Source organism: Zonotrichia albicollis, chromosome 4 (genome assembly GCF_047830755.1).
Source record: "Zonotrichia albicollis isolate bZonAlb1 chromosome 4, bZonAlb1.hap1, whole genome shotgun sequence".
NCBI lineage: Eukaryota > Metazoa > Chordata > Aves > Passeriformes > Passerellidae > Zonotrichia > Zonotrichia albicollis.
The window spans coordinates 65,773,680-65,800,713 of NC_133822.1; the positions used below are offsets into that span (position 1 = coordinate 65,773,680).

The window sequence follows — 27,034 nt, forward strand, 5'->3', positions numbered from 1 at the left end:
AAGGACGTGGTCCAATCAGCACCCGCCACGCTCCGGACCAATGGGAGCCCCCCGCGTGCCCTGAGAGACGGGCGGGGGCCGGGGTCGAGATGTCGGAGCGAGCTCCGCCGCCATCATAAGAAAGGGCAAGCACGGGCTCCATAGGGGCTTCAGAGCCGCCCGCCATTTGTATTCGGCGGCCGCCTCGGAGACCTTCTGCTGCCGGGGGCGTGCCCTGCCCTCACCCAAGATGGCCGGCGGGGGAGGTGATCACGTGCTCGCGGGGCCGGCGCTGCCGCTCCCGCGCTGCCGGCGCCCTCTGCGGGGCGGCCACGTGGGCGCGCGCGCGGTGAGTGCGGGAGCGGCGGCGGGTGCTGCTCGGGCCGGCGGGGCGGGCAGGCGGGGAGGGAAGGACGGGGCAGCGGGAGAGCCGCCAGCTGCCCGTGCCTCTGCTGCAGCCCGGCCAGAGGGCGTTCCCGGGAGCGCCACCGGGTGCTGCTGGGCGGCCGCCCCAGCTCTCCGCCTCCCGGGCGCGGGAGCTGTGGCGCGGCGGGAGGGAGGGAGGGAGGGCGTGCGGCCGGGCAGGGCAGCCGCATCCTGAGGGTGTGCGCGGGGCGCGGTGCCTGCCCTGCCGCGGGGGCGCGGCGGCTGCAGGAGCGGCGGGTGCTGTTGGGCTCGGCCCGGAGCCCTCATGGAGCCCCCTCACATGAGCGACCGGACACGGGCGGCGCTTCAGCCCGCCCCGGCGCTCACCTGCGGGGCTGGGCTGGGCGGGTGGGGGTCCGTGTGCCCCTGCTGGGACCAGGAGCGATGGGGGCGCGGGGAGGGTGGCCGGGTTGGATATGGGGAGGTTTCACTCGAGAGCATTCTGCAGGTTTCTTCCCCGACCCCAAGAGTGCCATTTCTTTCTCTATCGCCTCGTCGTAGCTTTGTGTCTGGTAGCGTCCCACACTGTATTTCCTGCCTCAGCCTTCTCGTCTTTTTTTCCCCCTCTTAGTTTTTTTTTTTGTTTGGATTTTCTTTTTTTTTTTAGCCAGTCTCGAAACTCATGAGGAAGTGTATATAAAAATACTAGCTGCAGTTTTTTCCTAATACAAGAGAAAACAAAAACAATCCCGGCAACTAATCTGACCTCACTGAGGTATTAACTCTAGATCAAACTTGGAAGAGCTATTAAAACATAGGGAAAAAACCATGGAAATTTAAGATAATACAAAATGGGTTTTGCCAAAGCTTGATCGAGGCCAAGAGGGAAGACCTTATGCTGGGGTGCACTTGGTGGTTCTGCTTAGATTCCTCCCTGTGAGGAAGTGAAATGACTCTGCAGACAGATTTAAAACACAATTTGACTGCCTGACTCCATCACAGCTCTTCTGAAGCGTGTCTGAACAACGTAAATGAGCTAAATATGGTAGGTTTTTCACGGGAAGAGTAAAAAATCTACGTGAACTAATGATACTTCCATTGAGAAAGTCTAAAGCAAAAACAAACCATTTTTGATGGAAATTCCTCACCTTTTTTTTTTTTTTTAATGAAAATCCAATTTTTTCCCCCACCCAGTTTAATCCCAGGAAGAGATGAATCCGTTTTGTTAAAAACCCCTGCTCTTGTATGATTCAGTCTTGATTTAGATTCCCTGGGGGGAGTCAGTGTAGCCAGCTCTGTTGTAGGGGCCTGAAGAGGATTCTTCTGAAGTTGCCAGAATGTAATCAATGGACAAACCTATGCGTATTGCTTCTGATTATCCTCTAAGCTTCATTATTAAATTATTAACTGAAAAGCTGTTTCTGTGGTTTTGGCATTTAAAAAATAAAAAACTGTAATTGCAAGTATTTGCCTTTATATAGCAAATTTATTTTAATCATCAAATTCAGTGTCTACCTGTCTTGGTAAATTCCACTTGAATTTTGATGCTTGTCAACATCAATTTTCAACAGAGCAAGTTATCTTGATTCTTGATAAGACCACTGAATTTATTAGGCTTTATCTCAGAAACCTGGGTGTTGTCTTCATGCTTTGGTTTTTTATCTTCTAGCATGTTTCCCTTCTGGGAATTTCAGTATTTATAATGCATGTAATTATCTCCAGGATGTATAAGTATGCTGTCATGCTTACTTGTTTCAGGCATACAAAAGGATTGGAGTCAACAAGATTTAAAAAAAAAAAAAAAAGCTTGTAATAAACTGTGTGTGGGCTCTGTAACTTCACTTCCATTCTGATTTAGGAAGCTGGGGACTGATTACTCATGTGGTTATCATCTAAAGATACCAGGAGCAGGCTGTGTTGTAGATCGGTCAGAGGATAATGAGTGCAGTATTTATAGGGGATGGTAACAGCTCATTGTTATGCAGATGATGTAGTTAAAAATGAATAAAAATAGAGCTTCTTGGCACTTGGGTTCTTTTATAAAGATTTATTGGGTCCTAAAATACCTTCAGTGTTAAGAAGCTGTGAATTTGGAGTCAGGAATACCTACCTTGCAGGTCACCATGCTGCTTCACCTGATGCATGAGCTGCTCAAGTGTTGCTGTGTGCAGCAGTGGATTGACCCTGCAGTGTCCATTTATCTCTTCAGTTAAGTTTGACCAGAATAATGAAATTCTTCTGCATTTATTGGGAGAATTCAGAAAGAATTTGTGCAACATAAATTGCCCTGTGCAGGGACTTAATTCCTGCCAGACACTTTTTGAGGTGTGAGTCCCATGCCTCTTTTCCTACTCTGTGGGATAAGGATTCTCTTGCAGCACAAACCACAGTTATCCGTTCTTGTAAAGAAGTAATACTACTACAGGTTTAAAAGGCTGTTCCTACTTCCAGAGGTGAAGGGTTTGTTCAGGCTCCTCACTCTTTGAGCTCAGGCTTGGAGCTTCAGTTGCAGTCTGCAGCAGAAGCAATCATCAGAAAAAGAGATGCAGTCAGTGAGGTGTTTAAAATAATATGCAGATACATGCAATTTACAGGGAGTACCTAAATTTCAGGATTTATTGGTGCTCATTGTGAATACAAGGAACATGAGCTCGCTCATTTTTACTAATGAGCAGCACAAACATCAGTTCAGCAAAAGGTAGCTCTAGGAGGCAGTTGCTAAGTGATCCCAGGAAATCTGCCAACTATCTTATATCTGTTTGATGGACATATTTAGACCAAAACACAGGAGAAAACATCTAATCAAAACCCCAGTTGGATCTTAGAAGTGCTGGTTTAGAATTTTTTTTCTGTGAAAACAGAGCAAGAAAAAACATAATCTCTTGTCTTTTATTAAATTGTTAACTTAAAAAAATTGGGAAGCTTAAATTGAAAGAACACAAAATAGATTTGCTCTGGCATCACCTGGACACATGATTTTATTGTAATGATAAAATACAACATAAATACTTCCATAAGAATGGCTCAGCAGTGTTGTGAAATGAAGCACCAGGGAGAAGGGCCCTTCATTTCTGGGTGGAAGTGTGAAGCAGGGGCACAGAATGTCTCTTGCCATGGTGACACGTGTGGGTGCCAGGGGGGATTTGTCCTTCTCTGGCCAAGCCCAGCCCGAGCTGCTGGCAAACTCTGGAGATCAGAGTACTCTGTTCTCAGCAATTTCTCATCCTCCTGGATCCTCTCCCACTGGTTTTGGAGCCCTGAACAAACGAGAGAGTGTTCTAGAGACCATCTGTAAATCCAGTGTGCAGCTCAAGTGAGGGGGGATTACAAGGCTGTGTGTCCCACTAATCACAGACACAACTGAGGTGACACTCAGCAGCGGGGCAGTATGGAATGCAAAGGGATATACTTTCTTAGGTAGGGTCCATGTTGTCTTGAGGTTTTGTAGGTGAAAATTAAAACAATTATATTTATAGATGGTGGCATAAATTATGAAATGCTCCTGAATATATTTTTGACCTTAATTCATTGAATTTAATAAAAAATTTCCTGGGTTTTTTGACTTACTAGTCTTTGTTAGAACTTTTTGACTGCTGTAATACATTTTTCCTTGCACCGTCAGTCTTTTTTTTCTGGTTGTCCACTTCATGCCATGTTATTTATATAATTTCATTTTATTTTCTTTTTATAGTAATAATAGAATATATCTGAGTTTCAAACCCAGGATGGCTCAGAAGAGGAGCTCAAGTGGGCGGTCATTCCCATTGCTGCTGCTGCTGATTGTGGTGGCCTTTGTTCATTTAACTGTCTGTCCTTTTACAAAAGTGGAGGAAAGCTTTAACCTACAAGCTATCCATGATGTGGTGTACCACCAGCTGGACTTGGATAAGGTAAATTGAAAATAATAACTCCATGTTTGGACAGTGTTAAAGATGGCCGTTCCCTGCAGAATCTGTAGGATAAATGCGGTGTGAATATGATTTATTTTCCCCTGTTTCTAATTTGCTTATTTTAAGTAGATTCTCCTTTTTGCAGTATGACCATCATGAATTTCCTGGAGTTGTCCCAAGAACGTTCCTTGGACCAATTTTTATTGCTGCTCTTTCCAGCCCGGCTATCTACATACTTTCTGTGCTAAGAATGTCCAAGTTTTATTCCCAGCTGATAGGTATGAGAACTTTGAATCCTCAGAGATGTCACCCATTAGAGCACCAGTTAAAACATAGTTGCTACATTTGGACCAATAGTTAAATTGTGATATTCTTTTCCTCAGGGAAGGAAAACCCACGCTGTGGTACTTGAGGCAGCATGGCCATTCAGCTCCCTCTTTGGGAGTAACTAACAGCACCCAGAAAGTCTTTGCTAACAAATGTCAGGCAGTGTAGAAAAAACAAGTGTCTCAAGTCTCTTCAGAGAGTTCCCCCCCATGTACACTTCAGAAAGGATTGTTAACTTTGGCATGGAAGCATTGACGTTTGTGCAGAACTACCAGACAGGTTAAAAGTGGATTAGAGCAGATAAACTAAATGGAATTTTGTTTGGCTTTTTGTTTCTTTGAAGGTAGTAATATTGTGGTATCTTAAGTGTTAATCTTCAGAATGTCTTTCATTACATTATATAACATGGCTGTTCATCAGTGATCCATGTGATACTACTCTTTGATTCCTGTTTTTATTCTCCTGATAGTCCGAGGAAGTTTGGGGCTCAGTGTGATTTACACCTTATGGAGGCTGCAGAAAGAAGTTAGAAAACAGTTTGGAGCAACTACAGCATCAATCTTCTGTCTCATCACTGTTACTCAGTTTCATTTGATGTTTTACTGTACAAGAACTCTCCCTAATGTGTTTGCACTTCCATTTGGTAGGTATTTCATAGGAAAAAATTTAAAATTTAAAACTTCTTTTCAAATGTATCAGTAGTTAAAGTACAGGAAAAGTGTGGTCAGACCAAATTGACATATCTACTTGATTGATTTGTGTGATAACAAGACTAAAAAGCTTGAGATTTCATTCTCTTTTTACCATTTATGCTTACGGTGTCTGTTCAATCAAGTTTTATTGAATCTGAGTGCATGAAGGTTTTGTCAGATGGCTTTGATTAGCTAGAGGATTGGGTTCACATGTCTAATGCATAAAGCATAGAGCTATGAAAAGGGATGAGGTATACCTGCAGTTCAAAAAATCCCTGTGAACTTGGTCTGCACAGAAAAGGACTTTCAAATGGGATTGTAGAAGATGCTCCTACTGCACCATATTCACGTTCCTCTTCTGAAGCTGTGTACAAATTTAGCAATTTCTATACTTACATTAAAAAAAAAACCTAAAAAACCAATGTCAAGCCCTTCTTTACATACACAGTTTTCCCCCAGAGCTGATGAAGAGGAAGATTAATCACATGTGACAGATATTTACTGAGTCACTAAATGCTTCAGTGCAAGTTGTTTAGCTAATAACATGGTGAGGTTGATGAAAGAACCTGTACAGATGAGAAATGATAAACAAAAGCAGATGAATTGTCAGATAAAGTGTCTAGTAATGTCTCAGATAATTTTTGCATATTAAGAAATACAAGTTGTTTCATGATTTTGTACCTTAGTATTTCACGTTTTCCTTAGGATCCTGAGCACATTACTATGTCGAGATTTAAGCTAAAGGAGACAACTTCATCTGTAGAGATGGGTTGTGTCCCACCTAATCATGTGAATTAATTTATAAATCTTTCTCCCTCAGCAGTAGTCTGTAGTCTCATTTATGTGTTTGAAATGGGTTTGTGTTTTCATGAATATAGAATATATTTAGCCAAGAGAATAAACTAAACTGCTCAGCTGATATTGAGCAATAATAATTATGAATCGTAGTTTGAGAAGCTTTTAGTACTCCCTTAAGGTTTGTTTTTCTTCCCCCCCCCCACCAACAGCTATTAAATACACTGCCTAGAAAGAGTTTCCATTTGTTCCTTCTGTGGTTATACTTTTCCTGATTACTTTAGCATCAACAGTATAAAGCAGTGCATTATTCCAAATTACATTTCCCTAACAAAGGAAGAATTTCTGGGCTAGAAATGCTGGGAAGACCAAGAGAGGATTGCTGGGAAGTTAGAAGAACAAGAAGATAGCATTGATTGTTACCCTTTAGAAAATAAATAGTTCAGTATGTTGAGTGATGTGTTTTGGGCTTTTTTTGTTTGTTTTGTTGGTTTTTTTGCAGTGCTCCTGGCATTGACATTTTGGATACAGCAGAAGCAAAGGCCATTCATTTGGTTCTCAGCTTTGGCAATTATAGTCTTCAGATCAGAGCTCTGCATATTCTTGGGCCTCATGCTCCTGGTGACGTTATTAACTAAAAGAATCTCCATTTTCAAGGTGCTTTCCCATGCTGTTCCTGCTGGAGTGTTTTGGTTGGGTAAGTGTTTGCTTGGGAGAAAGCAAATGGCATTAAGTGCAAGAGAAGACTGGAGTTTTCATGGATTCATCTGTTGAGAGGCCCTTAAGGGTTCTTTTTGGGGGGTGGCAGTGGAGAGCGGGTAAGTGGGGTGTTGTGAGTTATTGTTTTAGTTTGATTCTGTTTCCTAATATGTTGAGATTTTCTGTTTCTTTGGAAGTTTCAGTGTGAGGAAATAGAAGTGTGCAGAGCAGAGAAAGGTACTGTGGCCTCTGTTTTTAAATGCTTACAGTATAATGTCCTGATCTTAAAAGAGGCTGAGATATGCAAGTTGACTTCAATACAATTGGCACCTGGCTGTAGCTACTTGTGCATATTATCACTTGTAGTATCTATTGCCATGGTGATAAGCTGAGTCCCAGGGTAAAATACAACTGTGTGACAGGGATACCAAGCAGGAGGGTTGTGGGGAGAGTTGCAGTTCAGCTCTACTCCACTGTTAAATGAAATTTAACAGCTTAAGTGGTCTCCGTGCTGGAGAGGTTGAAAACTTCCCTTGTCTCTACCCGTCCATGGAGGGCCTTGTGTGTATGCACATAAACACTCTAAGCTGCTCCACCAGCCTCCCTCATTAAAAATCCTGTTGTCAGGTTTGTCATGGGGACCCCTGGCAGTGTGTTGTCCCTTGCACAGAGTGCACAGTAGAAACACTAAACAATTATGCCAGGTGCATTTGGAGGCACCTCATGTTGTAAGAGTTTGGAGGCCCAATGGGAATTAACCACTGGCATGCCCCTTTCCTATTTGAGCAAAATCTGTAAATACTAGAGCAGTTTTCACAGAGCTGTGTAGAGGAGATGGGGCTGACAGTTTTGCTGCTTTCTTTTTTTCCTTTCATCCCTTATTGTCCCTCCACCTAATGAATAGTAGCAAACTTTGTGATTGTTTTTTTAACTTAACAAAAAACAATTGTAGCTTTACAATAAAAATTTATTTAGTACTATTTGAAGTTAACATGAGCTTCTTATCGTTGGTTACATTTAATGCTCTTAATGCTTTTCTAAAACAAACCTCAATTAAACCCTTGTTTTCAAACCTGGGATTGGAGTGGGGTGAATCCCAATTGGATTCATGTCTAACATGCTCCTTTAAAGGCTTCTGTTCAGAAGTGCTTCCCTTCCCTGCACAACAGACATATTCAGCCTTCTCTGTGGTTTTGGGTGAGGCTTACAATGCATGTTTCAGTTTATGTTGGTCTCAATGTGCTGTATGTGTTCTATTTGGATATGTTAGTTTGCTTTTCCCTGGTTTTTAGTTCATGCAGATTTGTATCTCTTTAATTCTTTTAGGGCTAACAGTTGCTGTGGATTCTCTGTTTTGGAGGCAGCTTGTGTGGCCTGAGGGGAAAGTGCTCTGGTATAACACAGTTTTAAACAAAAGTTCCAACTGGGGAGTATCCTTTGAAACATCCAGAGAAAAAGAACACTACCAGCCAAAGCAAAGACTTGATGTGACTTACTCCTGAGACTCAGGGTGTTAGATTCTGCTTTTCACTATTTAAAACTTATGAGACAGTGTCTGTCCCTTTGTAAAATTGTAAGTCTCCTCTGCTTTTTCTTGCCTCTTTGTGTTCTACCAGTATAAAGCCAGGTTTCTTCTCCTTGGTATTTCATGTTGCCCATCATTAGTGCCATTTGATGTGTCTCTGTTGGGTAATGAGAATGTAATTAAGCAACTGCTTTTAGTTCTCCAAAGATGAGACAGAAAATGAAAGGCTGGAAGAATGTGTATACAAAAAGTATACTGCATATTTGTAAAATTTGTGGATACTAATGTAAAGAACAGTTACTTTACTTGTTAGCAGTGAAAGCATCCTTAACTCTTTTCACCTTGAAGACCTCTCCCTTCCTGTGGTATTTCTATTCAGCCCTGCCTCGTGCTTTGGGATGCAGCATAATATTTGTACCTTTAGGGGTAACAGAGAAGAGAACTCGGATTCTACTTTTGCCAGCACTGGGCTTTATTTTCTTGTACTCGTTTCTCCCACACAAGGAGCTGCGTTTCATCATCTACACTTTCCCTGTTTTCAACATAGTGGCCGCTAAAATGTGCTCACGAATGTAAGTTCAAAATCCTGTTTGTTGGTTTTTCCCCTCTGAAAATGCAAAAGGAAAACTATTAGTACTGTTTTTATGCACTTTTTTCATCTTGACCTCTGGATCATACTGAAATATTCATGTGCTGTAGAAAGGAGTTCGAGGTCTTTGTACCCATTTGACTGCAGAGAGAAGTGGAAACACAGAAAAGCAAATGCTTTGGTGGGACTATTTGGGAAGTCTGGAGGAGAATTGAGAGTAGAGCCCTAATTTTACTGTTAGGTTATTACAATGCACTTTATTTACCAGAAAAGAAGACATATTCCACAGTACTCCTGAGCTGTTAGCACAGTTTACTTCAAGAGTTGGTTCAATACACAAGCGAGGCTTGTGAAACATGGAGTTAAATATTTCTGTGTGGGTATATTGAATAAGCAAATTCAAGTTCAGAGTTAAACTTCTCTAAAAGTGAATATATTCATAGCTGAAGTTTTTAAACACAGAAATACTTAGCTTTATTGATAAGTTTGTCTTAGTTTTATTAATCAGAATATTCTAATTTAAATGTCACTAGAAGTTGATCTTCTAGACATTGGTAATAAATATATGCCATACAGAGTTAATAAAATTTCTATTCATCTTTATTATCTGGAATTGGAGTTTCTGTAACAATTGTGTCACAGTAGTCAGTGACCAGTGTGAAAGAAAATAACAGTTTATTCTTCCTTGTTTTTCTCTTCCTCAACAGTCTGAATAACTACCGGAGATCCTGGCTGTACAAACTTGGGTCATTCTTTATTGTAATCCATCTTGTACTCAATGCTGTTTATTCAGGAACATCTTTATATGTTTCACATTTCAATTATCCTGGAGGAGTGGCAATTCAGAAGTTGCATGAGCTGGTACCTTCAACAGCAGGTATGTAAGGCTGGCTTTGAGGTATGTTCACCTCATCTTAATTTCAGTATATCTTTTCATGTATTGCATACTACTTCTTCAAACTAGGCACACACATCTTCTTTGTTAATGTTTTGTTAATTTATTATTAATCAGAGTGTACTTGGAAGAATTTTGAAACTGTATTCTATTTTCTTTATTTGTGTAGATGTCTCTGTTCACATTGATGTGGCTGCAGCACAAACGGGAGTTTCTCGGTTTCTAGAAATCAATTCTGATTGGAGGTATGTCCTGAATGAGGTATTTTCATCTGAGGCCAGTAGCCTGCTTTTTCTTTTTTTGCATATGCACAGGGACAAGTATTGCAAACACAATTTCTGGTACAGCGTACTTATTAAACCAGCTTAAGAACAGTATTAATCTTCAGGGAATTTTTGATGTCTGCAGTGCTGCCATTTCAGAAATAAAGCACTGCAGGGTTTTTTCATTGTTTTGGTTGATTCTGATTTGCCTGTATAGCATAGAATATTTTGAAGGACAAGAGGAAATGGCCTCAAGTTGTGCCAGGCGAGGTTTAGGTGTGATACTAGGAAAAATTCCTTCATGGCAAGGGTTGTCAAGCATTGGAATATGCTGCCCAGGGAAGTGGTGGAGTCACCATCCCTGGAAGTGTTAAAAGTTTGGATATGGCTCTTGGGGCCATGGTTTAATGGTGAATGTGGTGATGGTGCAAAGGTGACAATTTGGCTTGATGCTCTTAGACATCTTTGCCAACCTTAGTAATTCTGGTATTCTAAAGACATCAGAAACAGCACAAAAATTGTTAGCTTACCAAACTTTATGCCAATATGTTTAATGCAGCTAGGTCTGATACCCCACTAGACCTTGTGAAACAGAGCTTTCTTGGCAGAACAGTGTACATATTTATTTGTCTGAATGATGTGTGGCAATGTGAGGCTTGTGTACATTTTAATATTGAAAGTCTGGTTTTATGTGGAACATCCCTCATATAGATGGCACTGAAGTTGCTGCTGTGAACACATTCATTAGCTCTGAGGAAAGGCTGTTGAGTGCTTTGTTACTATGACCAACAGTGATATATGGACATTTTTTTAAAAAGAGTTGGAATATTGGAATGAATAGTAGGAGACATTGTGATGTGGCATAATTTGCTTTTCAGGATGAAAACCAACAAGTAGGCACCTTTCTGATTTTTAAACCTACCTCTTCAGCTGAAGCATAAGGTTTTAATTTAAATGAAAATTATCATAATGAAAATGATTTGTTAGAAGATGACACAAAGCCTCCCTTCATACTGCACAAACAAATGCAACACAAACAGATTTTGATTTAAGTAGTATTCTGACCATAGACTTTAGACTTTTTCCCCAGTCATAGTATTCAGGATCAGATGAACATAATTTAATTACTGGTATGTTTAGAGATAAAAGTACTTTGGAAGTGAAGCAGAAGAAGGGGAGAATGCTTCCAGGGGTATTAGAAAAATCATCGATCTTGCTATGCCTTTTTATTTCCAAGCACTCTCATGATGATGGTACAGACTGTTAAAAGCCTTCACAATTACCTATCCACTGTTTATTTCAAATGGGTTTTTTGTATGCTGAATCTAGAGGAAGTCTTAAACCATTAATTGGGAGGAGACATTAAGCTGCTAGAGTACAAGGGATAGAATGTGCATGCTAGCTAAAATGTTTCAATATTCAGGGTTTTAAAATGTACTTAAATACACAATACTCTGAATCCAACTCTCCTCTCTCAGTAGTGCTTTATTCCAATGAGCTTTTTGAGTTGGTGAGTGTTGGATTGCTTGGGGTTTGTAAGGCCTGGTGGGATTGGAAGGTGAATGAATAATATCCCTGTCACTGATAAATGTTTCATGGTGTTACAGCTACAGAGCAGTTTCTCTATCACTTTTAACTGTACTCAGCAAAACAAAGGCTTAAGGAAGGGCTGATTCAGCATAAAGTTTCATATTAAAAAAATCAGACAAAATCCACAACTGAGCATCATACACAGTTCTGCCACTTGGTCTGACAGCACAGTAGTGCAAAGTTTATTGGCACCAACTGTCCATTTTCTCATTGTCCAAGAAACTGACATCCTTTCAGATGGGTGAAAACGAACTTAACCTCTTCATTGACAGTATATGTCAGGTGGAAACAGATTAGGGATGGGGTGGCTGAGAAGGTTGATGATTCATCAGATAACTGCAGTCCATAAATAAAAGTGTCTCGAAGTTATCAGCTTTCAGTAGTGTGCTCAGATTAGATCTATTTGCCTCAAGAAAAATGCAAGCAATCTATTATTTTTCTTCAAAGGGTGATTGAAAGGAGCTTGATGCAGGTTCTTACAAGGAACAGGTGTTACAATCTCATCTTCAATTAGTGCAGTCTCTTTGAACCCTGAATAAATATGCTGTGTAAGCTTTAAGTATTTAAAAATAATAAAATTTAGAAATGCATGCAGCCAGATGAAAGGCCTTTTACTTGCTGATGAAGAAAATGTGAAATTAGTAGTTGGTAAGGTTGTTACACAGTAATGCTGTTCCTTCTGCCAGTTTGGATGTATCTACCGACCTAAGGGGTATTGTGATATTTTTGGAAATAGCAGGTGAAATTAACATGCAATTGTTTTAAAAGTAGAAAACACCTGTTCAGTGTGCAGTCTAATTCTGCATTGTATGGTGTATTTAGTGACACATATGAAGTCTGTCAGCCTGGGATCCTTCCTGAGTTGCCAAAATTTTAGTTAACAATTCACACAAAATCTCTGGTTTTCTGTAAAGTACTTCCTTCAAATATCTTAAATGTTAATGACTTCCCTGTCAGGCAGCATTATAAAAATATCAGCAGATCAGTAGAGATTTTTTTCAGTGAATTCAGGCAGATGAGAGACCAGGCCTGCAAAGATGCAGGGTGGATTTAATCCTGGTGCATTTAAGGGTATGTAGGGCTGGGACTGCACTGCTTCCTTACCTGTGTCCACGTTTGCAAGGAAAGTCACATGAATATGCCTAAGTAAGATGCCTTTGAAATGTATGGAAGGATTCAGGGGCCTAAGAATGGGAACTCCAAGTGCTGGAGCTCTTGGAGCTCCCCAGAGTTCACAGAACAGAAAAGGTGAAGAAGGGGCACTGCTCTTCACTGAGGTTACAGAGCCTAACAGTGGGTTATGGAGTGTTTTAGAATGAACTTGCCTCTTTCTTCTCCTTTGAAGTTGGTGGATCGAGGACTTGAACAGGCTGCCATGTCCAGTATGAATATGCTAAGCTTTAAGCTATAAATTGCTCCTGACTCTCCTCAGTGAATGAACAGATAACTATTGCAAAGTAGAACCATGTCCTCATGAGACAGTGAGGGAGATCTGTCTCAATTCCTAGAAGATTAAAGGGGCTCATACAGCTCTTAAGAGATAATGAACTTCAGTTTTGGGCTTAGATCAGATGAAAACTGCTGAAACTAGATCTTTCACATCACTGCCAAAAGCTAGATTGAGCATAAATCCTTTTAAGAAATAACCCTAAATGTACAAAATAAATAGTCCTAGAACTCAGTACTTTTTTAAAATTCCATATATAATTTATATGTATTCTTGTACTTTAACAGTTTATAAAAGCTGACCCAGAGTGACCTGCCCAAACATGTAGTAGATCTAAGGAACTGAACTTAGAAATAACAAGTGCCAAATTAGTACTGTAATTGCCAGACTCCTCCTTTCCTCCAGCATTCAAGGAGGCCTTGTCCCTGCTATTCTCTGAGGCTCCTACTCTAATGTATGACTACCAGAAGAAAAAGGTTTCTGCTTAAGTACCACATAAGGTATTTTTTAGCATGACTAAAAAACCCCACAAAGAAAAAAAAAGGAGGAAAAAACCCAAACCAAAACAAAACCACCTCCACGTTTCTCCAAATGCAGTTCTTGTAGAGTAAAACTTAAAAATTGGTCCAGTTTCCTACAATCTTAGGCTTTGGAGTCCTTGCTCCACTGAATTCAAATAGAGAACTAGTAAGAAATTTTCTAGGAGTCATGATTTATATCACAATAGCAGCAGAAAGACTTGCATGGAATGACTGAGTCCCTACATTCTTCAAAAATACTATTTCCTCCTCTAGTACTATTTAATCAGGAGATGTAACTGAGAATGTTAGTTCATTTTTGTGTTTCATCTTGGATGCCTCTGCAATAATAGCCATCTTTAATAGGTAAAGCAAGGAATAAAAATAAATCTTCTTTGTTCTTTACAGGTATGACAAAAGAGAAGATGTTAAACCAGGAGACCAGTTGATGTTTTCTTACACACACATACTGATGGAAACAAATCCTCTTCAAATATCACATTACAAGACAACCCACAGGCCACTGGCAAATATACCTGGCATCGGTAAAATTGGGTTGAACCTTACTGCACTACCTCCTTTTACTTTAAACTTGAAACCAAAATTAGTACTGTTGGAAAAACTTCCTCTATCATCTTGACTGTGAATTTTAAGTAAGTCTTTTGATGTGCTTTTGCTGATGATTGAACTATATAAGACAGCAGCAAATTGTCATTCCAGCACTGCAACTCAGCTTCTGTGGAGAGGCACAGAAAATCTCTGTACCAATTGGTATTTAGCTCCGTCCTGTTTCTTACAAATAATACAGTGCATTCCTAGTCAGTATATGCTCAGTATGCTGAGTTGTATTGTTAGATACGTTTGAGAGAGGTTGCCTACAAGTTTAGTGGTATTAAGTAAAACCTGTCTACTTGGTTTGTTAGTCTGTTTCATCATGTAGCACAGGTATGTCCTAATTGTCCTGTATAAGATACAAAACCAACAGGTTTGTGCTAGGGCAATAATTTGGTATGTAATCTGTGTGTGCAAAGATGTATTACTTTATGTATCTGCAGGATTGTAACCCCCTCAGCTGTCAGATTGCCAGTGTGAAACCCAACAGTGTTATAAACATAGGAAAGCCATATTCATCCTTGCTTCGTCCTAATACCTAATTGTGCCCTGTAGGCTACCAAACTAATGAAACATTCACTTAAAAAGCAGTTGGACCTCTTGACAAGCACTGCTCCATAACAGATTTGAGTACTGAGGATTATTATCTTCATTCCAGTAGTTCATGAAAAAGCAGTAACTTGGATTTCCTGGGAAAAATAATCTTTAAAATATTTTTTCCCCTCTTCTGCTGTAATGGTATCTTAATTTTCAGTGTAAAAATTACCTATGGAAATGCCCACTTTAAGATACGTGCTGTTTTCCTTTTTTTTTATTAAGTTTGGAAAGGAGTACTCTAATGTGCCATGTGCTGCATTATATAAACTAGGGTAAGATTGCATGCTCTGTAGTTTCTTTATTAGATGTTTTTGTTAAGGATGTCTGCATAGATTGCTGAATGGAACAAGCAAAAAAGGTTAGAATTCTGGTTAGGGCCAGTTGTAATATGCCAGAAGTTCCATTAGTGTAAAATGTCAGAATCGTTGAAAGTATCATGGGCAGAAAACTATTCCTTGCTGACTGAAAACTTGAGTAAAATATAATTATGGAATAAAGTGGTTTGGTTTTTTTTTGGTTTGTTTGTTTTCTTTTTATTCTTAAATTTGCTTGATTCAGGAACTACCTTTACCTGTGTAGTTTCAGTTTTTAGGACCATGTTTTCTTTTTGTAGTCTAGATTATGTATCAGTGGAACTGATCTGGTGGGGTGGGGCCTGCTCCCTCGAGGGTGGCTGTTGTTGCCCAGGCTTCCTTGGCCTGAGCAGATCTGGCAAAAGCAACCTGCAGAACTTGTTGGTCCAGTCTCTGGCCGCTCTTGAAATTTAAATCATTCAAGTATTATCTATTTGACTTGTCTTTGGAAGAAAACCTAGCTTCCTCCAGAGCCAGTTTGAACATCAAACAATTCACTAGAGACAGAAGGAAATACATGTGCAAATCGCTGCACATTTGGAACCACACAAAGGAAAACTTTTAAGGATGTAGGTAGGCCTTCATGTTAAGGCTAATAATTTACTTCATGTAACCTCCCCCACATGGAATCCACAACTCAAGAACCCAAACTAAAATTTATCCTGCCCAGGTGTATACAAATGTCTGTGTGGTTGCTCCAGCTTTCCAAATCCCTGGCTGTCAGAATCTCTGCAGGAACTTGCTTCTGTCACCTACAGAGAAAAAACCTAGGGCCACTGTGCTTGCATCTCAAGCTGTTGTCTGAAGTAGCACTGAAAATGCACACATGAGGCATTTGAAGAGTTTCATCTTGCTGAATTTCATACTCACATCATAGAATCTTTCCACAGACTTTGGTGTGTGGGTGCTACCTGTGGGACTGAAACCAGTGATGGTGTTCAGCTGTGGAGCTCAGATTTACTACTGTTCACAGCCTCATCACCCATGGAAATAGAAGCAATCAGCTCAAACTGGGCTTTTACTCTGTTTAGAGAAAGATAAAATACATACAAGGAAACAGGAAAGAGATACTGGATTGCAGTTTTGAAGAGTGTCTGAAGTTTATTTGTGTCCTGTTACATCTAGTCCTCCATGTGTGGTTATTGAAAGTGCTTAATTTGGAAGTCTGTAACTTTGGTGTTGTAGCTAAAAGGGGTAGATTGTGACCCAGGCAGTGCATGGAGCAGCACAGTACCTGTGGCTGTATGACCTCTGAAACAGCATGTGTCAGGGCAGGTGTAAGTTGGATAATAGGAAAAGGTTCTTCACCCAAATGGTGGCTGGGCACTGAACAGGCAGCCCAGGGAAGTGGTCACAGCACCAAGCCTGACAGAGCTCAAGGAGTGTTTGGACAGCACTCTCAGACACATGGTGTGTCTCTTGGAGATGTCCTGTGCAGGACCAGGAGTGAACTTTCATGATCCTTGTGTGTCCTTTCCAACTCATGTATTCCTTTCTAGCTATGATTCTATGGGTAACTGCCTCAGACACAGGCCATCACTTGGAATAAGCAGGGGCAGCTGGCAAACTGGGATGAAGATTACTGCAGTTTTTCCCTAAAGGCTGCTTGAATAAAACAAGCAATCCATGCAACAGAAACTAAAGCCCTCTCTCCTTAAATTAATTTTCTCGTCTCCAACATCTCTTGTGTTGCCTTTCTTTAGCTCCACAGGAACAACAGAGCTTATTTTCTTCTTTCATATAAATTAATATTCAGAGTACTTGTGTGTAAGAAAAAAGTGAGTTTAAGTTCCCCTAAATACAACAAGGCATAAAGGAAGTCTCCTGCTCCTTCTACAAACTTGGAATTGAGGTAGTACAAGTTCTGCATTTGGGTGACTGCATTAGGAGGAAGCATCAGGTTACAGAATGAATGGGGCAGGTAGGAGGACAGTGACTGAACACTTGGGATTTTTGAAGGGACTTTAAAGTAATAAATTTCTCATGCTTATTTAAGTTCTTAAAAGAAAAATACCTTTTGACTGATTACAATAAAATTCAGCTTTTCTTAACAAAAACAGAAATAAGGTGAGTATGTTGAATTAACTGAAGGTTGAATTAACCTGAATAAAGCATAAAGACAGATAGTACAGTTAATCTATAATGCTGATACAGAATGAGATTTATTTCAGGGTGTGTTGTTTAAACTCCCCCAGGGTCAAATGTTGTGTAGCATCATACATTGCTCTTTAAGTTTGACTTAATTTCTTGGAAGCAATGCTTGTTCCTGTAAAAAGTCCAACAGATTATTTGGACAAAAATATGTCACCATGCCATTTCACTTGAAGAAGGTGAATAATCAGTATCTTACAGCCCGAGATGTAGGACATTCTTGTTATAAAACTAAATAAAGTAATTGCATGAAAAAAATGTTGTGGAACTTGCCAATAGAGGACGTTTCTGGAAGCTGAAAGTAAAAGCTGCTTCAAAATAAAGGCGAACAGATGACTTGCATCAAGAATCAAAATAACTAAAGATCAAGGAGCAACTTCCAGTTCACAAAGTCTCTAATATCAAGAGCTGGAAAAAATCAGACTATATTGATCTCACACCTGCCCTAAGTACTTGCTATGGGTCTTTTCTCTTGATCTAAATTGGGGTGAGGAGACATGGAGAATGGTTGTATTGGATCTGACATCAAATACATTTTTCTGCCACCACTGAGGGAAAAACAGAGCACATCTCAGGTTGTAACCTTGTTCATCCATCAGAACACAACCTCAATGCAATCTATTTGTGCAGTGCATTCTGAAACACTGAGCACACTCCTTTTTCTTGCTCCCTGGCCGTTTCACACATCCCCTTAGTGAGACAGGTTACACATTCAGAACAAAGTTTGAGATTGTGCTGCTGCTCCTGCAGTTACAGTTGTTCCAGGACCATTCTTATTTTCCTGGATATTTCTAGTTATTCTAATGTTAAGAAACTTGGAAATGGATATGAGTTCTTAGCATTGGTTTGCTGTATCAATTTCAATGCAAGAGAGAGTGTTTCCCTTGCATCTGACAGCATTTTTTAGTAACTTACACAGAAATTCCAGAAATCATAGCCTAATGTTGCTTGCCTTTACTACAAGTGCTCAGACTTATATACTCCCATTCTAGCACCACCCTCAAAGAGCATTCCTTCGTAGCATTCGAAGGCTCCTTCTTGTACAAGTGACTTCACTTTCTGTTTGCAAGAAAAGAAAACTTTTCATCAAGCTGAGCTTATCATTGATGTAAGCAAGAGTTCTTAGCCACAACTGTCTCAGTGAGCTGCTTACATAATTAGTCTCAACTATGCCAAAACTAATGTTAAGAGGCTGTTAAACAGTGAGACATGAAATGCATCACTATCTGCTTAACACGACACCAAAGATTAAAAGGATATTTGCAAAAATTCCTTATGCTAAATAACAAATCTCTCTATAAAGGTTTTCTTCATTTCCTATTTATATGTGTAGGATTTCAAAGTGTAACTGGTCCATTTTGTATGCAGCTACTTATTTTAGATCAGCTCTTTAGATAACCATGAGCAACTACAACTACTTTTTGGTTGATTATTTCAGACCTTTATGATAGAAAGGGAAGCCAGTGTTTCTTTTGAAATTCTACGTCTTACTGTTATGGGCAGTCTTTCACCAATTCTGCTTTATTTCAGCTACAGCTGCCCGTGGTTCTGTACCAAGGCTTCATCAGTTTGTGCCAAGTATAAGGTAAAAATGCTGCCCGAAATGGAATCCACCTTTTCCTTTAAAACTGCCAACTTAGGAAGCTGGAAGAAGGCATTGGTTCATAGATTAAATAAAAGAGTCGGGGACAGCTTAAGCAAAGATCCAGTCCTTAGAACCCAAGTTGATACCTGAGATGGGGACATCACCCTGGTTACTATTTCTGGTTGGCATACTCATTTTATGAAATCACTTTTGGGTCCGCTTTGCAATGAAACCAAGAAGGTAAAGAATCACTGTTTCTTGTTGCTAAGAATAAAATAAAAGATGAATATGTTTGTGTAACAGTAAAATGCTTAGTTTATAAAATCTAAGTAATCTAAATCTAGAAATAATTGTATATTATATATATGTGTGTGTCTGTGTGTATTTAGTTTTCCTATGTTTGGAGGTAATGAAATGAAAATTTAATATGGTCAGGTCTGAATAATGGCAGGAAAAAAAAGCTACTTTAAGGGAGAAATCTCAGAAACTGTAAACACCTACTCTGAGCTGTCACCAATTCAATCAGTTACATCCTTACGTGGTCTTGACACTGCTCTAGTTGAGATTTCAGTTCTTCATAAATTCAGAAGCTACTTTTGAGAAGCAAGGGGTATTGGTAGTAAATGCTCACTGACTAAATTCTGCAAACGTGTTTTCTTCCCTTGGACTTGGTGAGCAGGGAAAGAGGCCCCATATACAAAGAAGCAAATGTGGGGGAAGCATTATCTTAGGTTTCTGAAGCATAATATACATCTCAATAGATACTTTCCATTATATACCCTTCACAAGACCTGAGTTCTTTGAAAAGGCTGTTGCAGATCTCAACTTCTTCCCCTTCCTACCTTTATTACTACAAAGTATTTTTGTGTATAGTTGCCACACCTGCCTACTTTTAAAAGGAGCAAAAGCTTTAAGATTTTTATGATGACCAAGTATCATCTACACTTTACTTTCAATGCTAACACTGAAAAAAAGTCTGCTTACTACATTTATTTCTGAAGTTGCTAATGTACTGAAAGTATCTGTTTAAGTATCACTGTGGCAGGGTCACCATGTTATGCATCAGAGAACTGTCTGCTGCCACAGGGATTGGTGCAGCACAATCTCAGGCTGATGAGAACTCCCACTATTTACAGCTTTGTCAGTCTAAGGGTAAGCACTGTAAAAATTGCTTTTTAAAATTTTTTAAATTTTGGGGGGGTCTTCTCTATTACAAATATGAGAAAGGTTGTAAAACCCTAAAATTTTAGCAATCACTGAGAATTTGTATTAAAACTAATAAGGCAAACCCAACATAAAACACAGTCACTCAATAACTTACCTCAAGCTTCAATGAAAGCTTTCAGCCCTTCTTTTGGAATCATTCTTTTCTGACAGGCAGCAATGCCTGATCTGAAGGACATGCTCCTGTAACTCCTATATAAGGATCAAGGCTTACAACTGAAAACAGCAGCTTTATGTTCTCAGTTTCCCTTATTTTTATTTAAGAATTAAGTGCTTCAATTTTAAGGTCTTTTGGGCCTGCATATTATCTTAAAAATTCTAACATAAGTCTTTAATTCATTCTTACCAAGCTGACACTGAAACAGTGTGGTCTTAGGAACTAAACCCTTTAAAAATCCAAATGGAACCAAAATGAAAAAGGGAAATCGCGGGTATAAATAGCCTAACTTGATGAAATTTTACTTTTAAAAATAGTGACTAGTTCTTGTGTTCTCAGGATGTTTTGACAAAAAGCATGACTATACAATTAATTATCTGTATGACTAAGAAGCAGATTTTGGACTACAAAATGCCATCACTACAACTCTCCACACAGGGAGTTTGATAGGAGCTACAGCAAAGACTCCCTTCAGAGGAGCCAAGATTCTTGAGTCCAGAGAGCTGATTTTCAGGTGAGCTTGTTCACTGCCAGCATTCCTCCTTGTTTGATGTGACTCCACAATGCTTCAAGTCATAGCCTGTATTTATGTTCAAGCCTTGAGTGAAAATTGTATCACTTGTTTATAAAGAAAAACGGTTTTTTATCCTCTCTCCACTGGTTTGGAGAGATTAAAAATCTCCTCTACACGGGTCAAGGTTATATTCACAGTTAAAATGTAGAAGAAAAAAACTGAGATAATAATTAACCAGTAACCATTTAAACATGTTTCCCAATAAGCTGCTTCAAACTCACCTACTTCCAGCTACATATAAACTAGACCAAATTGTTTTATTACTGCAGGAAAAATGTGTGCTGTTCTCATTTAACTCTAGAAGAACAAAGAGATGCTGGCTGTTGATAGAAGTAAACATCATCTTTTAAAATACTGCAGGGAAAAAAGCAGTATTAGTCTTTCCCAAGTGCACTACGTAGTCATTTACTTAAATTGTATAGATATAAACATAACATGATGGAATAACACTTGAAATACCTGAAACTGTAAAATGTTTAGAGAAACAACACATGGAAACCAGAACCACTTGGGAAGTAATTCAACCAATGTTCCTGAAGTTAAAACAGTTTTGGAAAATGAAAAGAAGCAGAATCCAGGCTCAAGTCCAAAGAGCTAAATGGAAAACCTGTCTTTTCAAATAACTTGTTCTGTGGTACATTTATGATTACAATTGTTTGAATTCATTTTTAGTCAATGGTTGTCTTAAATCCATCTGAAAATAAAAGGCAGTGTTGACTACCACTGGAAAATTGCAAATAAAATGTTTAATTTCAGAAACTGAGTTCACCATTTATAAATACACTAAAACATAGTAAATGCAAAATTAGATTAGGCATAGGTAGAGTATTTTAACAAAGCTACAACTTTTCTAAAAGGTCATAGGCAAATGATGACTTGTTTCCCAGAAATGTATTCAATGAAAACTGAAATTAAAAGATAAGTCTTTCTAGAGAAAAACTAAGGAGAATGTTCCTTTCAAATTAAAATGCTGGCTATTTTTTCCACCTTATTTGAAACTTTAAGGGCTTTATATCCCACTTGCCTGATGGACACCAACAGTCAGGAATCAACCCTACTACATATAGTTCTAAGCAGTGCACCATATCCATAAGGCTATTACTGAAAACCAGAAGATCAGTTATTTCTGTACTAGGAGCTTTAAGAAAGGCTGTTCTACACAATTGAAATTACATTAGGAGTAAGGGCTCAATTTTTACAATAGGGACCTTATAGTTTTGATGCACTAAAGATTAGAAAAGGCTTCAGAATGACATTTAGAGTCTTCCTGGTAAGTTTCTTGCCTTTTTTGTACACAGCATTAAATAACAAGCATTAATTCACAAACTTTGAGAGAACTTCCAAAGACCTTTTATAAATACCCAGAATATTTCTGTAATTCACTTAAAATGTAAAGCCTGAACAGGAGAACCCAGAATGGGAAGTTTTACTACCGATTGCTGTATAAGTGACGTTCCATCTCATGTTAAATTTAAGATTTATTGTCAGATATTAAGTCAACAGTCTCCTGTAAACACATCTTCCTCAATAACTTCTTAATCCTTTAAGTACTTTAGGGCTTGCAGTTAAAAACATCATATGATAAAAAGACAGCTTGAACCCCATCTTTCACGTACAGCTTTCTTTTGACAACTACAAAACCTGTTTTCTTGCAATTAAAGCAATGTTCAACTAAAATACAGTACCTGGTTTATGGTTTTTACATAATAATTGAATAAAAAACTACAGAATAGAACTGTTTACATCTTTTTTTTTCTTTTTTTTTTTTGCCATTCTATTAAAACAAATGACTGCGCTTTTTAAAGTTCATTTACAATTATGGATTAAAACCTACATAATTTTGTATAATTTGACGAGACAGGCTATCTCTAGTGTGAACTTTTAAAAAACATATATACAATATCTGGCCTGAAGTACTATGAATAAGGCACATGTAGACATATTGAAAGCTGAAAAAAATTAATCTAAAATTTGGAATTATAGTCACTGATTAGATGTCATACATGGCCCCTACTGGAGCAATTTAAAAATCCAAGTTATAGATATTAATATCCAGTGAGCAACAATAGATTTAGTCTAGCAGTTTGTTCATTAGTTTCAATACTGGAAGTATATTAAAGGAAGATTCACTTTCAAAAAGATAAGCTTTTCAAAGTGTTCAATCATTAACCTTGACTGACTAAAGTTGTTGCTTTCATTGGATGTATTAAACAATCTCTCTGAAGGAACAATGCTTGGTGGACAACCCAAGAACCTGACAGCCAATTTTGACAGTACTGGCCAAGATGACTTTTTAAAGTTCCAGTAAGTTAGAGGATCACAGTTATGCTCAAGCACTTCTTCCTCCAAATAAGAAAGCACCATTTCCTCTGGTAACTTTGCTCTCTCTTTCAGGTCTTTTGTTTTCTTCATGTCACCCATGAGTGACCAGAGATTATCTTCCCCATAAGAATTTGTAGATGGTGAACCTATATCACATCCATTGGAAACAGGTTTATCATCATCTGAGGTAGAACTCATTATTTCCAGCTCCCTGATTAAGTCTTGTTTATATTGTTCAGCCTCCTCTTCTGTAAATAACGATGTTTTATACCGGGGATCCAGAAGTGTAGCAAAAATGTACCTTGGATCATGAAGTGTGGAGGACAATCTGCTCACCATAGCTTCTTTCAAAGATTTCAGCATAGTATCTATGCCCATAGTTTCCTCAAAAAGCATTTCTATTTTCCTGTTAAGTATATGAATCATTGGAATCACTTGGCTTAGAGTAGACATGTGTGTACTCATCTCCCTACTTGCAGCTTCGAAAGGTTTGAGTGCGTGACACACTGACTGCATGACTTCCCACTGATCACAACTTATCAGCTCCCGGAAGCTGCACTCTATCGACATTTCATCAATTGCTCTTTTCTGTTCAATAAGGCGTTCAAGCATATGGAACGATGTATTCCACTTGGATGGAACATCTTGTATTAGCTGATGCTGAGGCAACTCATACTCTTTCTGCAGCTCAGCTAACTTCTCTTTTGCCTTTGCTGACCGATGGACGCGTTCACAGATCTTCCTTGCAATACTAAGCAAATTCTGAACCATTCTCTGGCTTTTAATAGCCTCATTTACAATTACATTAACAGTGTGACTAAAACATTGTACACTTGAGTGATCACCTTCATTTAAAGTTTTCTCTATGCTCTGATTATCAGTAACAGTAATCCCAATCTGAAGTCCAATTGAAGTAATCCACGTTTCCCACCAGTATTCTAGCTGCTTTTGAATACTGATTCCATTGTAGTCGCAGTCGATCTGTGATACATTTAATAGTGCTGAACAATGGTAATCCTCACACTGTGGTCGAAATGAAGACTCAAATGTTACCCAGTGAGCAGTCAGGGTTAGATATTCTCGTGTTTGGTTGCTCATCCATATTCCAGATGTAAAATGGATCACTCCACTTTCAGCTTCTTTAAGATGTGAAATAATTATTTGTTTTACGTTATCATACATATCTGGAATTGCTGTCCTAGAAAAGTAAGATGGAGAAGGTAAAGAATACTGAGGTTGCAAATATTCAAGCAGCCTGTTAAAGCCAATGTTGTCTACAAAAGAATATGGCTGAAGGTCAAGTGCAATCATTTCAGCTACAAGACTTGTGATTTTTTTGGCAACTGGATGAGAGTCACAAAACTTTTCATTGGTTTCATCAAAATTTGAAGATCCTAGTAATTCTGTGCGGAGTGGCATGTGATTATCCGTAGATGAGGATAACACTGTCTCTTGGACATCAGTTTTCAAAACATTGTTATGGAACCGCTGCAAATGTCTTAGAAGGCAACTTGTGCCTAGGTTTGTTGGCTTTTTCCCCCTACTTATTATACGTCCACAGTGTGTACATATTACTTTTGTTGAATCTGCAGAACAAATTGAAAAGTGATTCCACAGTTTTGAGGTCTTCTTACTATTAACAGGAAATATAATTTGATTATCATGTGTAACCATTGTAGGCAAGTCAGTCAACTTTGAGGATGAACATTCTGCAGAAGCCAAAGTGGCATAAGGTGAATTTGCCAAACTCACATCAAGAAAGCTCTTTTGGTTTCCAATTACATCAGGATGGCGTCTATATAGGTGTCTCATTAAGCAGCTTGTGCCCACATCTCCTTTCTTACCACGACTTATCATACAACTGCAGTATCTGCATACTGCTTTTAGACTGTCTGCAGGTGAGAGTGAAAAATGGTGCCAGACTTCTGACTTAAGCCTTTTCATAATCCTTTTATTTTGCTGAAACACAGCAGTAGGTTCAAATATTAGTGGACCTAATCCCTCACACTGTTTTTCAGGAGATGAAACAAAGGAGACTTCCCCTATATCATCAGAGGATGACAGCATTGAGTCTTCCACTAGAGTATCTCCCGTAGTGAGATTAGTATGGATCTCCTCGGAGATTCTGTCTGGAGAAGAGGAAACAGAAGTTGGTTCTTTCATTAGTTTTCCAGGAGAGGATGACATAGAATTCAGATCACTGTCTGATGGTAGTAAAGAAGGCAAGAGAGTAGGAGGTGCAGTGTAGAGAGGTGGTATGCTGGTACCACCCCCATTCTCTTGCAGGACAATGGAACGATGGGCTCTCCACATGTGTCTTATTAAACAACTCGTTCCTAGGTCTTTTCCATTTTTTCCTCTACTGAATTCATTCATGCAGTGGATGCAAACAGCTTTAGAATTATCTAGAGGTGACAAATAGAAGTGTTTCCAGACAGCGGATCTCCTTCTAGAACCCGATGCACTCTTTGGAATTACAACTGTTTTTTCTGCTACATTCTCAACAGTGTCATCATATTGGTTGTTGGCTTGCTGTGGAGATGAACCAACCATGACTTCTTCTTTGCTGCACTTTTCAGAGACTGAGAGGTCTGATATTTCTTCAGAAGAAACAATAGAAACAGATTCCTCAATTATTCGATCTGGAGATGGTATTTTAGAAGCCATTTTCTTGACCAGTTTTATGGGGGATAACATAGAACTCAGATCTCCAACATCTGCAGACTGAGGTGGCAGCAATAATGTAGATGAAGAAAAGGAAGATATACCTGGCATAGTTCCATTTTCTTGAATTAGTACAGTGGGATGTGCTCTCCTCACGTGTCTCATGAGACAACTTGTACTCAGGTCCTTTTCATTTTTACCCCTGCTAAATTCTTTCATACAGTACATACATATTGCTTTAGTGCTATCTCTAGGAGATATAAAAAAATGGTTCCAAGCAGGTGACTTTTTTCTGGAGCTTATGTTTCTGCTAGAAAGGAGGCTTTGTGTCACAGCTTCCATTGCTACATCATACAGCGTATTACTATACTGAGAAAAAAGAGATCCATAATCATCTTCATTTTCTGTAGACAAATATTTGCCAGAGTTGTTTGTAATGAAGTTCTTTTCTTTGTCTTCCTGTTCATCACTACTGTCTGCATGTTTGAAATCATCTTGTTCTGACTTTATATCCGTTCTTTCAAGAGTACAGTTAATGCTGTTGTCTTCTTGCTCTACTTTCAAGTTATTGATTTTACCCAACACAAAAGTATCATCCATTCCGGGGCAATCTGCTTTACTCATGTCCATGGATGACAAATTCTTGCCAAGACTTCATTTATTAATAAATATAGATAATTTAAAAGATTATTTAAAATTTGATTAAAATGATGTATCTTGTATACTGAATGTAAAACAAAATGTGTGCATGTGTTAAAATAATCTCTGGTTTATGAATTCTGTGTTGTGCATAAGCAAATATAATTAGTGATGAAAATGCATTTAAAAATTATAGACTTAATTAATGGAATCCCATTTTTTTTCCCAGGATCAGGACATTTCAGGTCATAGATGAATGTTCTCAAAGACAGCTACTGCTAAATGCTTCATGTTGTAGATATAATTCTAAAAATGGATGTTCTATTTTCTTGCTGAAGAAAGCCATTCTGTTCATCTTGATTGGGCAACTGAGATTCTTTTACACCATCTACAAAAAAAAAAAATAAAATCAGAAGACAAAATTGACTAAGGAAGAACTACAGTAAAAGTGACATTAAAGCAGGGACTAGGTATTCTGCATGTTTTAATTTTTTTTCTCTTTTGAGATAAAAACAATTCAATGTACTATTGAAAAAAAAAGGAAAAAGTCCAACATTTATTCGATACATTTATTGTGGCAA

The 27,034-nt window shown here is 38.8% G+C and overlaps 2 protein-coding genes across 4 annotated transcripts in view; one reads left to right on the top strand and one right to left on the bottom strand.

Annotated features, from left to right (window-relative positions):
- The first annotated feature begins 48 nt into the window (after positions 1-48).
- On the top strand, positions 49-15,297 carry ALG12 (ALG12 alpha-1,6-mannosyltransferase). 3 transcript variants are annotated; one of them, XM_074540006.1, is made up of 10 exons: positions 49-328; positions 4,037-4,235; positions 4,381-4,513; positions 5,032-5,205; positions 6,552-6,746; positions 8,075-8,178; positions 8,622-8,845; positions 9,570-9,739; positions 9,927-10,002; positions 13,984-15,297. In XM_074540006.1, the coding sequence occupies exons 2-10, from the start codon at positions 4,071-4,073 to the stop codon at positions 14,213-14,215; spliced, it is 1,473 nt and encodes a 490-aa protein (XP_074396107.1). In that variant the 5' UTR covers positions 49-328; positions 4,037-4,070; the 3' UTR covers positions 14,216-15,297. The 3 variants fall into 3 exon arrangements, with proteins under 3 accessions (XP_074396107.1, XP_074396106.1, XP_074396108.1); XM_074540005.1 differs by having other exon boundaries at positions 4,046-4,235; XM_074540007.1 differs by lacking the exon at positions 49-328 and having other exon boundaries at positions 4,052-4,235; positions 4,365-4,513.
- ZBED4 (zinc finger BED-type containing 4) overlaps positions 14,041-27,034 on the bottom strand; it is a 33,450-nt gene continuing 20,456 nt past the window's right edge. The window contains exon 2 of the mRNA XM_074540004.1: positions 14,041-26,841. Within this exon, the coding sequence (XP_074396105.1) occupies positions 22,926-26,444 (3,519 nt within the window). The 5' untranslated portion in view covers positions 26,445-26,841 and the 3' untranslated portion in view covers positions 14,041-22,925. The remainder of the gene's footprint in view (positions 26,842-27,034) is intronic.